Source organism: Thalassophryne amazonica, chromosome 8 (assembly GCF_902500255.1).
Source record: "Thalassophryne amazonica chromosome 8, fThaAma1.1, whole genome shotgun sequence".
NCBI classification, from domain to species: Eukaryota; Metazoa; Chordata; class Actinopteri; order Batrachoidiformes; family Batrachoididae; genus Thalassophryne; species Thalassophryne amazonica.
In genome coordinates, this window is record NC_047110.1 from 19,245,967 (window position 1) to 19,263,232 (window position 17,266).

A 17,266-nucleotide genomic window follows, 5' to 3' on the forward strand; every position below is an offset into this window, starting at 1 on the left:
ACATGCATAAGTGTAAAAACACACACGCCACGAAGACACGCATGACAAGTACGTAGGAGTTACAAGTGTCTGTAGAAACTGTGCATAGTGTAACTTTTAGCTGCATCGCCCATTATACAGCTTCATGGTGGAATGGCACAGAGAAGGATTTTCTCTAAAAGATGTAAAATTTCAACTAGTTTGCCAGAAGACACATGGGAGATGCACTGATAGATGTGACTGGTTTTGTTCTATGAATATCCTTCTCTGGTCCACCCCACTATGAAGATGTGGAGGGTGATACAACAAACAAAATGCAGCAATATGACACCGCCACAGTATTTCACATTCATTTCTTGCATCCTTGGATCAGCTGTGACTGGGTGGTTGCCATGCACGATGGCATCATGGTACAGTGGCTGCAGTGACATGCTGCACCAGTGCTACATTTGGTCCAAATCAAGTTGAAAATCAAATTTGTTTACATTTGCCAAAATTAATACTTTAAAGGAAATTTTGGGATCAACCTTCAATGATATACCAAGTTTGGTATAAATCAGCAAAAGGACCTGAGAGCAGCAGTCCAACAGACAGACAAGCAGATATGACTTTGACCCCAATCATCCAAGTTAAACTGACAAGGCTTTAATATTGACGTTTGACCTCAGTGACCCCATTCTTTGCCAAAACAAACTCGTTAAGTACAATTTTAGGTTTGTCACCCATATACAACTTTGCTGGAAATCAGCCAAGACAAATGTTTCTCAAAATTATAGTAAGATTTAATAAATTTAAAACACTGACAGGTATCAGCTTTTGTTTTGTTTTTTACTTCTATATGGTGTATTTGTGCATTTTAGAGTGTCAAACTACTAATTTTCACACTGAATGAACATTACACACATGCAGCAGTTACCAAATTTGTTATTTGCGTCAAACACAAGCATCCAACTGACAACTATCAGTCATCTTTTGAATAACAAGAGTATACCTTAAAAAACTACACTGGGATACATATGGTGAATCAAAATCAAAACAATGCATTCTTCATATTTGAAGTACATTAAAAAACGAAATCAAACTGATAACATTTTTGTATTTTATTAAGCAGTGGGAAAACAACATTACTATTCCTTGCCTTATTGGAATTGCATTTTTGTATTGTACATTCATCACTGATATTAGCAGTAAAAACCAGAGGAAAGTCTTATTTCTCAGGAGAGAAATGTCAAATCCATACTCAGATATTCCAACCTGTGTGTCATACCCGAGTCAAATACCTAAAATCGAAAATGTCAGTTTGTAAAAATCTACAAACTCACACCAAGTGTCCATCAGACATTTATTGGATAATTCCATATCAGAGTGATTTATTTCCTTCTTTAATACTCTGTAAAGCCGTGCCAGCTTCTTCTGCGAATTTGTAGCCCTGCAGTTCCGTCTGAAGCTCCCTGGACTTTGGTGGGATCTCTGCTATACTCTGAGAGACAGAAACATACAAACACATTCATCAAATCATCAGTCTGTGGCACCGAGCTGTGGCTTCATATTTAGGTACATTTAAATGCTGAAAGCGAGGTCAACACAGTAACATGCACACTGTGACTGTTTGATTGTGATGTTCTGTCTTTATTTCCATATGTAATGTACAACCCCAATTCCAATGAAGTTGGGACATTGTGTAAATGTAAATAAAAGCAGAATACAATGATTTGCAAATCCTCTTCAACCTATATTCAACCGAATATACCACAAAGACAAGATATTTAATGTTAAAACTGATAAACTTTATTGTTTTTGTGCAAATATTTGCTCATTTTGAAATGGATGCCTGCAACACGTTTCAAAAAAGCTGGGACAGTGGTATGTTTACCACTGTGTTACATCACCTTTCCTTCTAACAAGTGTTTGGGAACTGAGGACACTAATTGTTGAAGCTTTGTAGGTGGAATTCTTTCCCATTCTTGCTTGTTGTACGACTTCAGTTGCTCAACAGTCCGGGGTCTCCGTTGTCATATTTTCCGCTTCATAATGCATCACACATTTCAATGGGTGACAGGTCGGGACTGCAGGCAGGCCAGTCTAGTACCTGTACTCTTTTACTACGAAGCCACACTGTTGTAACACATGCAGAATGTGGCTTGGCATTGCATACATGTCAACCCCTTTGAGGGTCCACTTGTATAACCAAGTGAGAAAATCCATAAAATCACAAAATCCTTATAACCTCCAAATTGCACCAAAATCAGTTTTATTACAGTACACACAACCACATAGCGGTATCACATAACTGGGTTTTTGTTCACATTGATTTGCCACAATGACATTAAAGTCAGGATCATAGTATTTCCTCCACAGTTGAATTTCAAACAGAGATCTAGTATTCATGCATCAAGCTGAATTTTATAGAACTGAATGTGTCAAATTTAGTTATTTTTTACAGAAACAAGAACTGTGTGTCACTAGTGGAAATACATTAATAAAATGAAAAATAAATCAAATATAATGAACAAAATAAAACATACCTCAGAACTTCAAGTGTATCGCAAATCGCCACGCCAGTGCCGATGTTGCAGACTGGCATGTCGATGATCCTCGACTTCACCCCTGTGTTTATTAGGGATGGGTATCAATAAGATTTTATCGATATCGACACCATTACACTATGTAACAAATTTTTATTTTTGTTTTGTTCCTGGGTACACAGTGTGTTACCTGTTATTCCTTAAATAAATAGAAAATAGCTGTTATTCCACAGAAACTGTGGAATAACAGCTTTAAGCGCCTTGGGGCAACTGTTTGTTGTGATTTGGCGCTATATAAATGAAATTGATTTGATTTGAAACTTTGCTTCTGTGATCAGGACAATGATATTTTAAAATTTGTCTGTTTTCAAGAATATTCTCGATTCGCCTTCACTACTACTGAGTAGTCTTCTAGAATATTCTTTAACTGCTAGAACTGTCCAGAATTTTATAGAAGTTTCCAGAATTATCTAGAAATTTCAAGAAACTTTTAGAACTTTCTAGAACATTAAAAAAATAAAATCAAAGTTTGTGCTGAATGTAGTCATTTTTCCATAGACTTTAGACATAAGCAGTTGAAATATAACACTTAGAAGCCAGGAACAAAAATTGTTACATAGTGTTATCGGTCTTCCTGTAACCATGAGACAGTCGGCAAGGGCGCAATTTAGAACTAGAAATTGGGGGGGGGGACAAAGTGCGAGGCCCGCGGGGCCGAAGCCCATAGGCCGGGGGTCTGGGGGCCGCTTTAGGCCACCAGAAGCCAACGGTTTCTAGATAAGCTCAGATGCATTCTTAGCATCCAGAACAGTAATTTTAATGTTTTGAGAAGACCATAAAGTGGACACCATTTGACTTATACAATTTGAAACTGTGGATATAAGGGCAATTCTATGGTAACGGAATTACAACAGCAGCAAAATCTGGACATATGGCATCTAACTACTATTAGCTCACATTGCAATACCATTACTGTAGAATTGCCCATAAGTACTTTATTCTGAGAATAGCCAGCACTGATTTGATTAACATCCTGGTGTAAATAAGGTATCGCCACATGTGTAGAACTCAAAAAGAATGATAGGTTGATTTTTCATAAAAAACTGTAATGTGGTAAAATGTATTCATAAATATGAAAGAACAGGCTCTTAATAATTATTAATTATCGCATACTGTATTTTTTTCCTCAAGATTTGTTTCTGCATAAGTTTGAAAAAACAACAGATCAAACGTTTAGGATAAATTACTTAACATGAATTTAATTTTCGAAGTGGCACTAATGACAACACTCATACTGAACATAATTTGCTTACATAGACTGATTTTGGAGATCAAGCAATAATTGCAGATGGGCTTTCTGAGGTCCCAGATAGCTTTTCTGATTTCTTTTTCTAACTTTCAGAATTTAGTAAATTAGCATATGGCCCACTGATACTTATGTGTAGACACTAGTCCCTAGAGGCAACTATTTTTAGTTTCAAATCTGGGCAAATGCAGTCCCAGCAAATTCCAAATGTGACAAACAAGAAACAGGTGTTGTAAACAAGTCAATGCTGCTAAAAATACAAACTTGCAGAAACAAAGACACTATTCTGACATGGTTTTGCACATAAGACTGGCATAGCATGTTTCAAGTACACACATATATGTCAGAAGGTGGGGGGGCATACAATATTCTGTCCCCCCTGGTTGAAAAGGTGGGGGGGGACACATCCCCCCATCCCCCTCCAAATTGCGCCCATGACAGTCAGAGTCCAAGGACATTTTTAAGTCAAGACTTAAAGCCTATTTTTATTCTCTTGCTTATGAATAGTTTTTATTTTTATCTGTTTTATTCTTTTACTTCTGTTTTTAATTATGTATTTGAATTTTTTAATTTTTATTTATTTTAATTTTTTATGTTGAACTGTGACGGCTTTTGTTGTGATTTGGCACTTTAAATTGATTAAATTGAAATTGAACAACACTGAGTCTTAAAGTAAATAAATATGAAACTGGTCACTGGATCCTTAAACTTTGGACATAATAAACTCTACATGGTGGATCCTTGATCTCTGGACATAAATAGGAATAAACAAAATCTGTAGTTTTTGTCAAAAGCATTTCCTTTTAGACATTACTGGCATGAATGTCTTTCCATACATCTGAGCTGAGCTCTTGCAGCTGCTGTGCTGCACGTCATTTTTAAAGAATGAGGACGTCTCATTTTGGGAGGAAAAAAACTTTTTAGTCAACTGTAGTTTCTTGTCTGTAATACAATATTTTAAAGAGGTGTCATTTTATTTAAAGCGGCAAATCGTGCAGTAAAGATCCTTTACACAATCTTCTTTGTCTTTCGGCTGTTCCCGTTAGGGGTCGCCACAGCAGATCAATCGTTTCCATCTCACCCTGTCCTCTGTTTCTTCCTCTGTCACACCAACCACCTACATGTCCTCTCTCAGCACATCCATGAACTTCCTCTTTGGTCTCCCTCTTCTCCTCCTGCCTGGTGGCTCCATCCTCAGCATCCTTCTCCCTATATACCCTGGGTCCCTCCTCTGCACATGTCCAAACCATCTCAATCTCGCCTCTCTGACTTTGTCTCCAAATCGTCCCACCTGAGCTGTCCCTCTGATATGTTCATTCCTAATCTTGTCCATTCTTGTCACTCCCAAAGAGAATCTCAACATCTTCAGCTCTGCCACCTCCAGCTCTGCCTCCTGTCGTTTTGTTAGTGCCACTGTCTCTAAACCATACAACATAGCTGGTCTCACTACTGTTTTGTAAACTTTCCCCTTCACTCTTGCTGATATTCTTCGGTCACAAATCACTCCTGCCACCTTTCTCCACCCACTCCACCCTGCCTGCACTCTCTTCTTCACCTCTCTACCACACTCTCCATTACTTTGAACAGCTGACCCCAAATATTTAAACTCATCTACTTTCACCACTTCTACTCCTTGTAACTGCACTATTCCACTGGGCTCCCTCTCATTCACACACATACTCAGTCTTGCTTCTACTGACTTTCATTCCCCTTCTCTCCAAAGCATATCTCCACTTCTCCAGACTACACTCAACTTGCTCTCTACTCTCACTACAGATCACAATGTCATCTGTAAACATAGTCCATGGGGACTCCTGTCTGATCTCATCTGTCAACCTGTCCATCACCACTGCAAACAAGAAAGGACTCAGAGCTGATCCTTGGTGTAATCCCACCTCCACCTTGAATGAGTCTGTCATTCCGACTGCGCATCTCACCGCTGTCACACTATTCTTGTACATGTCCTGCACTACCCTAACATACTTCTCTGCCACTCCAGACTTCCTCCTACAATGCCACAACTCTTCTCTTGGCACCCTATCATAAGCTTTTTCTAAGTCCACAAACACACAATGTAACTCTTTCTGTCCTTCTCTGTACTTTTCCAACAGTATTCTCAGAGCAAACATTGCATCTGTAGTGCTCTTTCTCGGCATGAAACCATATTGCTGCTCACAGATCTTCACCTGTTTTCTAAGCCTAGCTTCTACTACTCTTTCCCATAATTTCATGCTGTGGCTGATCAGCTTTATGCCTCTGTAGTTACTGCAGCTCTGCACATCACCCTTGTTCTTGAAAATAGGAACCAGCACACTTCGTCTCCACTCCTCAGGCATCCTCTCACTTTCCAAGATTTTATTAAACAATCTGGTTAGAAACTCTACTGCCATCTCTCCTAGACATTTCCATGCCTCCATTGGAATGTCATCTGGACCAACTGCCTTTCCACTCTTCATCCTCTTCATAGCAGCACTCACTTCTTCCTTGCTAATCTCTTTTACCTCCTGATTTACTCTCACCACATCATCCAGCCTTTTCTCTCGCTCATTTCTTTATTCATCAACTCTTTAAAATATTCCCTCCACCTTCTCAGCACACACTCCTCACTTGTCAGCACATTGCCATGTGCATCTTTTACCACCCTAACCTGCTGCACATCCTTTCCAGCTCTGTCCCTTTGTCTGGCCAATCGGTACAAGTCCTTTTCTCCTTCCTTACTATTCAACTTCTTGTACAGCTCGCAATATGCCTTTTCCTTTGCTTTTGCCACTTCTCTTCTCACCTTACGCCGCATCTCCTTGTACTCCTGTCTACTTTCTTCATCTCTCCGACTATCCCAAAATGTTTTCGCCAACCTCTTTCTCCTTATGCTTTCCTGGACCTCTTCATTCCACCACCAAGTCTCCTTGTCTTCCTTCCACTGTCCAGATGTCATACCCAGTACTGCCCTAGCTGTCTCCCTCACCACATCTGCAGTACTTTTCCAGTTGTCCAAAACTGCTTCCCCTCCAATTAGTGCTTCTCTCACCTGCTCGCTAAATTTCACACAGTCTTCCTCCTTCAGCTTCCACCATCTGATCCTTTGTTGAGCTCTCACTCTCTTCTTCTTCTTTACCTCTAAAGTCATCCTACAAACAACCATCCTATGCTGTCTAGTGACACTCTCTCCTGCTACCACCTTACAGTCTGATTTCTTTTAGCTTGCATCTCCTATAAAGAATGTAGTCCACCTGTGTGCACTTTCCTCCACTCTTATATGTTACCCTGTGCTCCTCCCTTTTCTTAAAGTAGGTATTCACCACAGCCATTTCCATCCTTTTTGCAAAATCAACTACCATCTGTCCTTCCCCATTCCTATCCTTGATACCATATCTACCCATTACTTCCTCATCACCTCTGTTCCCTTCACCAACATGCCCATTGAAGTCTGCTCCTATTCAATTCAATTTCAATTCAATTTTTTTTTTTTTATATATATATAGCGCCAAATCACAACAAACAGTTGCCCCAAGGCGCTTTATATTGTAAGGCAAGGCCATACAATAATTATGTAAAACCCCAACGGTCAAAACGACCCCCTGTGAGCAAGCACTTGGCTACAGTGGGAAGGAAAAACTCCCTTTTAACAGGAAGAAACCTCCAGCAGAACCAGGCTCAGGGAGGGGCAGTCTTCTGCTGGGACTGGTTGGGGCTGAGGGAGAGAACCAGGAAAAAGACATGCTGTGGAGAGGAGCAGAGATCGATCACTAATGATTAAATGCAGAGTGGTGCATACAGAGCAAAAAAGAGAAAGAAACAGTGCATCATGGGAACCCCCCAGCAGTCTACGTCTATAGCAGCATAACTAAGGGATGGTTCAGGGTCACCTGATCCAGCCCTAACTATAAGCTTTAGCAAAAAGGAAAGTTTTAAGCCTAATCTTAAAAGTAGAGAGGGTGTCTGTCCTCCCTGATCCGAATTGGGAGCTGGTTCCACAGGAGAGAAGCCTGAAAGCTGAAGGCTCTGCCTCCCATTCTACTCTTACAAACCCTAGGAACTACAAGTAAGCCTGCAGTCTGAGAGCGAAGCGCTCTATTGGGGTGATATGGTACTACGAGGTCCCTAAGATAAGATGGGACCTGATTATTCAAAACCTTATAAGTAAGAAGGAGAATTTTAAATTCTATTCTAGAATTAACAGGAAGCCAATGAAGAGAGGCCAATATGGGTGAGATATGCTCTCTCCTTCTAGTCCCCGTTAGTACTCTAGCTGCAGCATTTTGAATTAACTGAAGGCTTTTAGGGAACTTTTAGGACAACCTGATAATAATGAATTACAATAGTCCAGCCTAGAGGAAATAAATGCATGAATTAGTTTTCAGCATCACTCTGAGACAAGACCTTTCTAATTTTAGAGATATTGCGTAAATGCAAAAAAGCAGTCCTACATATTTGTTTAATATGCGCTTTGAATGACATATCCTGATCAAAAATGACTCCAAGATTTCTCACAGTATTACTAGAGGTCAGGGTAATGCCATCCAGAGTAAGGATCTGGTTAGACACCATGTTTCTAAGATTTGTGGGGCCAAGTACAATAACTTCAGTTTTATCTGAGTTTAAATCACCACTCTTTCATGCTTGGGCACACTCTCCACCACCTCATCTAACACACTCCAGAAATCTTCTTTCTCCTTCATCTCACAACCTACCTGTGGGGCATATGCACTGATGATATTCATCATCACCCTTCAATTTCCAACTTCACACTCATCACCCTGTCAGACACTCGCTTAACCTCCAACACACTTTTAACATACTCTTCCTTTAAAATGACCCCAACACCATTTCTCTTCCTGTCCTCACCATGGTACAACAACTTGTACCCACCGCCGCTGCTCCTGCTCTTACTTCCCTTCCACTTGGTCTCTTGCACACACAATATGTCTACCTTTCTCCTCTCCATCATATCAGCCAGCCCTCTCCCTTTACCAGTCATACTACCAACATTCAAAGTCCCCACTCACATTTCCACCCTTCTAGTTTTCTTCTCCCGCTGTTCGTGGCAACGTTTTCCTCCTCTTCTTCGTTGTCTTCGCCCAGCAGTAGCCCAATTTCCACCGGCACCCTGTTGGGCAATAGCACCGGTGGCGGACGTTGTTAACCCGGGCCGCGACCGATCCAGTATGGGAATTCGATTCTGAGTCTGCATAGTTGGGTTGGCTTGTTTTACGCCGGATGCCCTTCCTGACGCAACCCTCATTTATCCGGGCTTGGGACCGGCACTCAGAATGTACTGGCTGCACACCCCATGTGGCTGAGTTAAAATCCTTTACACAATGATGTCGGTTTTTAATGTAGCGCTGCCTGAGGGATCAAAGGTCACGGGCATTCAATGTTGGTTTTGGCCATGCCGCTTACGTGTAGAAAGTTCTCCAGATTCTCTGAATCTTCTGATTATATCATGGACTGTAGATTATTGAATCCCTAAATTCCTTGCAATTGAACATTGAGAAACATTGTTCTTAAACTGTTGAACTATTTTTTCCACACAGTTGTTCACAAAGTGGTGATCCTCGCCCTATCTTTGCTTGTGAACGGCTGAGCCTTTTGGGGATGCACCTTTTATACCCAATCATGACACTCACCTGTTTCCAATTAACCTGTTCACCTGTGGAATGTTCCAAACAGGTGTTCTTTGAGCATTCATCAACTTTCCCAGTCTTTTGTTGCCACTGTCTCAGCTTTTTTGAAACGTGTTGCAGGCATCCATTTCAAAATGAGCAAATATTTGCACAAAAACAAAAAAGTCTATCAGTTTGAACATTAAATATCTTGTCTTTGTGGTGTATTCAACTGAATATAGGTTGAAGAGGATTTGCAAATCATTGTATTCTGTTTTTTACATTTCACCCAACATCCCAACTTCATTGGAATTGGGGTTGTACTGGAAGCTGTATAATATTATGTTTAGATGGAACAAGGTATAGAATATATTAATTATGTTTATATATTGTGCATATTAAAAGGGTAAAGGTTAAATTCACAGGCTGTATATACAGCGGGTAAAATAGTAAGTATTGAACACGTCACCATTTTTCTCAGTAAATATATTTCTAAAGGTGCTGCTGACATGAAGTTTTCACCAGATGTCGGTAACAATCCAAGTAATACACACATATAAAGTAACCAAAACAAATAATTAAAGAATTACCAAATAATTACCTCTGTCTATAGGATAAAGCCTACATGATATCACCGATAGGTTTTCTATCCAAAACTGAAACAGCTGATATGAAGCCATATTTGGGCATCGCCATGTTGGTAGCACTGATTCTGACTGTCACAATGAACCCATAAATGCATGAAGAGGTGGAGCTCAGTGTGTGATGAAAGAAGCCTGAACTCCTCTCTTTGAGTGTGAACTAGCTAAACTAACAAGCTAACCTCGGTTTGGGTGTTTATTAAAACCTATTTTTTGGGCACTGCACAGTGGATCTCCCAACGATTTGCTTTGGTGTGGGCATGAAAAGTTATGAGCCACTTATTTTCTCACTAATTGTATATTAAACAGACCTAAGGGATCAGGTTACCAATAACTGCTAAAAGTGCAAAGGCCAATAACATACAAGATTAAATATGACAAGAATTTCACTCAGCATTAATATTACAGCAGGGGTGTCTTGGACGATCCAACATGACGTTTCACTTATTCGAGCTGTTTGTAGTAAAATGCTCCAAATGACATACAGTCCTCTACAACAGCTAGTCGCCAAAGACTTACCGACACAGTGAGAGTCAGGATAGGTTCAGCTACTGTCACTCAAAGCGACCATGCCACGAATTACCCAATTATTAAAGAACATTATGGCCTAAAATGTCTGAAACTATCATTTTAGATAAAAGTCCCCCTCACTAAACCACATACAAATGTCATGGAGGGAGCCTATAAAGACCAAACCATTTTTTTTTTGTACCAGGCTATAAACATTATTTCTATTCTAAAGTTGGACATTTTAACACTGAGTTGAATGAGACTTTACTTGCTTTTGGAGTCAGCCTCCAGCGGCCAGTCAAGGAAGTGCAACTTTTGCTTAATTTGAGACCACTGATATTAATTGCTTGGTTAAATCCCATACATTTTTTTAAACTAAGGTTTAGGGATGCAGAGGGTGGTGGTCAAGCAGTTTAGTGTGCTTGTTTCCAGTGTGGAAGGTTTCTGGTTCACGGAACCACCTGCCCCTTCTCCATGTAATGTGAAGTGTCAGGAAGAGCTTCCAGCATAACAGTTGTGCAAAATCAACAGGCAGCTCGACCTCAGATCTGCGGTAGTGACCCTAAAGCCCAGGTTACACACAGACGGTTTTGTCCGCAGGTAGTATGTAGACGAAGTTCGCGGGTAGTTCCGGCTCTGTTTTCGCGGGTGGAAAGGGGCAGAGCATTTCGCCGGCGTTTTTAGCGCCGTACTAGCCGCAAATACGCGGATAAAACACCGCTAAATCCGCCGAATAAAGCGGAGTTTTGACGCCATAGCATCCAGCACACGTCAGGCAACGGGGGTTAATACTCAGTTCTATCCTTTACAATCGCAGGTTTAAAATGCATGTGAGAACGGCGGTGTTCTGCTGCCACCGATAATGCCCTGTGTAACGCTGGATTTATCCAGGCAAATCCTCTGTTATTCCAGGAACTTTTGCTTATAGGCACCGCCCCCAGAGTATAATAGGCTGAAGCAGCTGTCAGTGCAGGGGAGGGGAGGTGACAGGGAACTCATCTCTCAGCCTTTTCTTTTTCTTCTCCTTTTCCCCCTCCTCAACGTGTTGCTCGTCTGCACCACAGGACTAACCCCATGCTTCTGAACCAGACCTCTTGGTAAGTCCTTGCTGCTGCCAATTTTATTTTAGGAGGTATACTGGAGCTTCTCTGCAAAAATATCTGGAGCTGGCCACGAGTGAGAGACCTGCATGCAGCATGCTAGCGTTTTTATACTGAACGCCACCTATCAGCCGTTTGGACGCCGTTAACCGGGAGGTGGCGTTTAGAACAGCCGTACTGTCCGCTGGCGCCACCATTTTGTCTGCCTCTGTCGCCGGTTAAAATGCCTTTGAGGACGCCGATGTGGGCTCTATCGTCGTTTTACACGCCGTTGGTTAGGGGATACTATGCCGGCCGCCAGTTACGGCGGTTATTAAACTGCGGGACTACAGGAAGGGGCGGGATGACATGGGATTAAAAAGTATCAAACGCCATTGTTCGCGTGTCTCCGTCATCAGGCCACTTCTCCGGGAGCACTCCCGGAATTATTCGACATGTTGAATCATTTTTCGACGATTCCCGGTGAAGCCGGAACCAAACCACACCCCCGTGTGCCGGCCTTAACTACGGCGTTGCGATCCCTAAAATGGCCCGGAGGGGGCAAAATCTCTGCCGGGACGCTTCCGGGAGAGTTTACCGTCTATGTGTAAACGGGGCTTAAGTGAAACAAGGGAGAAGCTGAAGGGACTTACTTACTGAGGTTCAGGGATGTGTTAGTTAAAGTTTCCACGTGTGGGGGCCAGTTCGTTTCTTTGGCATCTTATACCTTCCCAAACTATAAGTCACGTACTTCTGTTATTACTGGATGGACATCAGGTGCCAGTCCCAGCCAGGACTCGAATTGGCAACCTTCTGCACAGAAGACCAGTGCTCTAATCACTGGTCCATACACAAAGTTTCTGACAAGGAAAAGCTATGACCTGAAGTGTAATCAGTAAAAGATGACTGAAAAATTCTAGTGACTTTAACATACATTTTTTTTAAATAAAATAACTGAAGAGAATGATTTCAAAAACTTAAATTATTACATCAAGAGAAACCAGACAGCTGCACAGACAGGGCAGGAAAACCAGATGATGTTGACACATGGAAAAAACTGATAAACCCACAGATGGACAGGATGGATACAAGATGATGACAATACCCCTTCAGCTGCTAGCTGACAGATTAAAGCTACAGTAAAATTCCCATTTCTGTGTCAAATTCTTGTACCAAGTAAGAATTCTTGTCACATTTATAAGCCAGAAACGTGAAAAACATGAATTTGATACACTTCAAAATGTTCCACTTGGCCACAGAATACAAAGAACTGAAACTGTTACCCAATGTACTGTATAAACAACTAGAGGAAGAATATGAGCACAAACTAAGGAGTATGTTTTAGTACCTCACCAGATCAGGTCGGTAGTATGGTGAACTGCCTGTGCTCCTGCAAGCATTGCCAGTATACTGGCCCCAAAACATACTCAGGTACCTCGGCCAAGACACACCAGCTGGCATTTTCACAGACAGGATTTCACTCAGCCTGTAAAAAGATAAGATGAATTAGTGAAAACATGAGAAAAATATATAACCAAACAAAGGCACCAAATAAGCTGATGAGTCATATAACATCCCAGACTTCTTGTTCGACTCATAAAGGAAACTGAACATTTGTTGTGGGTTTGGTACAACCTCCCGTACGCATCATTACAGTGCATTAACATGTTTGTGGCAGCAGACAATGATGACAGACATGGTAACTTTGCAGTGTCAATAAGCAGCACATCATTACAAGTCTGAAATTGCACTTGCCAACTTTTCTGACATGCTGCTGACAGAAAATACAAAAAGCTGCATTTTGTTAAAAACTAAAACAAATAATATTTATCAGTTGTCGTCTTTGTCCGATTTTAAAATAAGTATTTTTTTAAATGAATACATATTACTCAATAAAAACAGAATGAGATGATTTAGCCTAAATTTTTGGAAATAGAATTCATTTATTTTTTGTAAATAACTGCTTGTTTGACACAAAGTCATTCTAGAAGTACTCAAAGGTCCGCTGATGTGTCCTGGTACTAAAGATATCTATTTGTTACCTTAGGTCAGTGGACAGCATCCAGTATGACAGGAAGTGCTAGGACCCTAAAGAGTTGGATCTTCATTCTCCTGCCAATGTATCATCATCTCCAAATACTTTTGTCCAGTGACCTCATCACTCCATAATGTTCAGGCATCTCTCAATGTCAAAGGATGAGGAGCACTCAGAAACATGTCAACAGAAAGTGTCACTGCTGAGATATGGGAATGTCTCTACAAGTTTAACACTTTCACAGCATACAGATACCCTTCTAATGGCTGAGTCCAGGAAGTCATTAAAAGCCTGGATCTTAGTTTTGAACCAGGACCATGTCAAACCTAGACACTGCAATCCCTCACTAAGTTTCTGAAGTGTTACCATCAGGGTATCTTTTGATTCTTGAAAATTGCAGCATCATCCACAAAGTCAAGGTCAGTAACCCTTTCCTCACCACACAGATACCCAAGTCATTGCTTTAGACAAACCTACCCAACACCCAGTCCATGCAAGCACTGAATAGCGGAGGAGCCAGAACATAACCTCAATGAACACCATTATTCCCTCAGACTCTGTGGCTGGCCCACACAGCACTCACGGTACCTGAACTGGTAAAGATAGCAAGCAACTTCTTGAGGATTCTAAAAATTCTCAGGATATCTCAGAGAGCAAATCACTCAACCAAATCAAACACTTAACAAATCAATGCCAAGAAGTTGAAGCAACTTCTGATCTGTTGATTTGTGGTAAATTTCCTGTCGCTGCATTCTTTGCGGGCTGGCATGAGTAAGGAACTGCAGTTTCTAGGAGGAACAATGCAGGTTCTGTTCTGGTCGTGGAACAGTGGCCCAGCTCTTTATCCCTGGGATATTAGAAGGGTCTTGGGAGTATGACCAACCAGTCCCCATGTGTTTTGTGGACTTGGAAAAGGCATACAACCGAGTCCCTCAGGGCATCCTGTGGAGGGCGCTGCAAGAGTATGTAGTCCAGTCACTATACGTACAAAATAGGAGCTGTGTCCGCATTATCTGCATCTCAGCCAACCTATTCCTGGTGGCCATTACGTCTTTGAATCAAAAGGAGCCAAATGAGATGGTTCGTGCACCTGGTGAGGATGCCCCCCAATCATCACCCTAGGCCTTCCAGGCATGTCCAACTGTTAGGAGTCCCCAGGGAACATCTCGGAAACGCTGGAGGGATTATATTTCCCAGCTGGCTTGGGAACAGCTCAGGATCTACCGGGAACAGTTACAGGACTTGGCAATGGATACGAAGGTCTGGGCTGAGCTGATTTGTCTGCTGCCACCGTGACCCGGACCAGGACAAGTGGCCCAAAATGAAAATGAAATACATTCTATGATCACTTTCTCTGTAACAGGCCAGACTACATCTTTATTTTGTCAATATACATGAACATTTTAATGTAAATGTCAGCACATTTGCAAGGTTTACAGACCACTTATAGTGCAGCGGATAACTGAAAAAATGCATCAAATGGTGATGCCAGCACCAAATTTGGCACATGTACTCCTTAGACATTACTTTTTAAAAATGCCGAGTGGCCACATGAACTTTCAATAGGTGGCCAAGTAGGGGTCAATTGAAGAATCACACAAGGGTCATGTCTGATCATAAAGATTCAAAAAAGGTTTAGTTTGGACTATCTATGAATGAATGTTCTGGAGTTATGTGGTAAAAACAGCCAAAATGTACAGGGGTCAAAAGTTAAAGTTGCTCCAGTTTTGGTAAAAAGTGATGCAAATTATTAGAGTTAATATGGTTTTAAAAAGGAATAGTTTGCATTATGTATCATGTTACAGGGTAGCATATGTCAAATGTCATAGGATCCAATGGATGCTGACATTGCTTAACCTTTACTTTGCAAACCAAGCACTCAACACAGTCAAAACTATTCCATTTATTAATCCTATTAGCTCAACCAGTAATTTGCACCACTTTTTACCAAAATTGGAGCAACTTTAACTTTTGACCCCTGTACAAACTGAAACTGACCTTTCTCCGTGTTTTTGCTGTTTTTACCCCATAACATTCATTCACAGATAGTCCAAACTACACCTTTTTGGAATCTTTATGATGAGACAAATAATATGGAATACCTTTCAATATGATTGGAGCATTTTAAAATTTTGACCCTGTGTAATTCTTGAAATGACTCCTACTTGGCCGCCTAGTGAAAGTTCATGTGGCCACCAAATTTGGTGCTTGCATCACCATTTGAAGGATCCCTCAGCAAATACTGACTTATCTGCTGCACTATCATAGACATAGACAACATAGACAACAAAACAACAGTCCAAACCTTCTGCTGCTCTTTTGTTTCATTATTCACACAAAATGCAGCATATTCCAGTCTATAACAATAAAAGTTTTGTTAGGATTTGACCTAACAGTTAACTATTTTAAACAGAGACGTCTCGCATGAAGTAGTGATTGAACGGATTTCGAATCAGACAAAGCAATGCAAAAAGTATCTTTGGTCAACGTCTCTCGTGTTTCGAAAAACATGGACAGTATAAAATAACTGTAAATTTTTTTTTCACGTAGATTGTCACCGAGGATGTACACTAACCATCACATTTATCCCTATAAAATTTGGTCGGCTCTCGCATCTAAAACAGACAAAAACAAATACTTACCTTATGTCGTCGACATGAAACATCAAGAACATACTTCTTCTTTAGTTAATTGTCACATTGCAAGCTGACATTACGTCCATACCGCCACCTACTGTTCAAGAGTGTACAGAGGGGCGATAGGCATAAATAAATACTTACCTTAAACAATAATATAAAATAAAATCTTCCCATTTTCTGAAAGGGCCACATACCCGCCAGGCTAATTATTAAGAGTGGCTAACATCAATAGCAAGCGAGAGAGAGCGAGACTGATTCATTCATTTTACGTCCGACTTCTAATGGCTTTTAGGTTTATCCCATCGTTGTTCATTCACAGTTTCTTTTTCGTATTTCCCTGCGCATTTTTTTTTTTTTGAATATTGCAGTTTCTTTTTGTGAACGATAGTCCAAGTTTGGTTTTCAGTGAGGATATACAAATCTTGAGAACATATATACCATCTTCGCTTCCTGTGTTCCTCGGCCGTATAAAAATTTTCTCGAAAATCTATGGCGCCACCTAGGGCATTTTGTGCTAAATATGTTTATTTATTGTTGCGTGCTTTTGTTAATTTCATTGAACGCGTTAAAAATTATTCAGGAAAAAAAAACATTCTCGATGGATTAAGGTCATTTGGTGTAATATGACCCGTCTAGAAATCTAAAAATGATCAATAATCAATACCGTTTACACCTTCCAACCAAAAGGTGGGGATAATCCTTCATTCAAACCAAGTAACGCTCCACGAAGAAGAAAGCGTTTACATGGTCTTTGTTTTGGTTGAAGTCACGTTTCGTCTTTTTGGAAACTACAGACAAAAATCTTAAAAAAAATGTTTGACGGGTATGTTGGATTATTTTACTTTGTATCATATTCTCTGTAACGTTGATAAACTGTTCACTTTTCTTCAGCTTTGTATGTGTGCTACCGTTTCCAACAGAATAAACATAAATTTGTCCAAAGCATCAG

The 17,266-nt window shown here is 40.7% G+C and overlaps 1 protein-coding gene across 1 annotated transcript; it reads right to left on the bottom strand.

Moving 5' to 3' along the window:
* Positions 1–228: 228 nt before the first annotated feature.
* On the bottom strand, positions 229–16,354 carry LOC117515320 (uncharacterized protein C12orf73 homolog). Its single transcript, XM_034175817.1, has 3 exons — positions 16,321–16,354; positions 12,997–13,129; positions 229–1,459 (listed from the first exon to the last, which is right to left on the bottom strand). The coding sequence occupies exons 1-3, from the start codon at positions 16,350–16,352 to the stop codon at positions 1,340–1,342; spliced, it is 285 nt and encodes a 94-aa protein (XP_034031708.1). The 5' UTR covers positions 16,353–16,354; the 3' UTR covers positions 229–1,339.
* Positions 16,355–17,266: the final 912 nt, after the last annotated feature.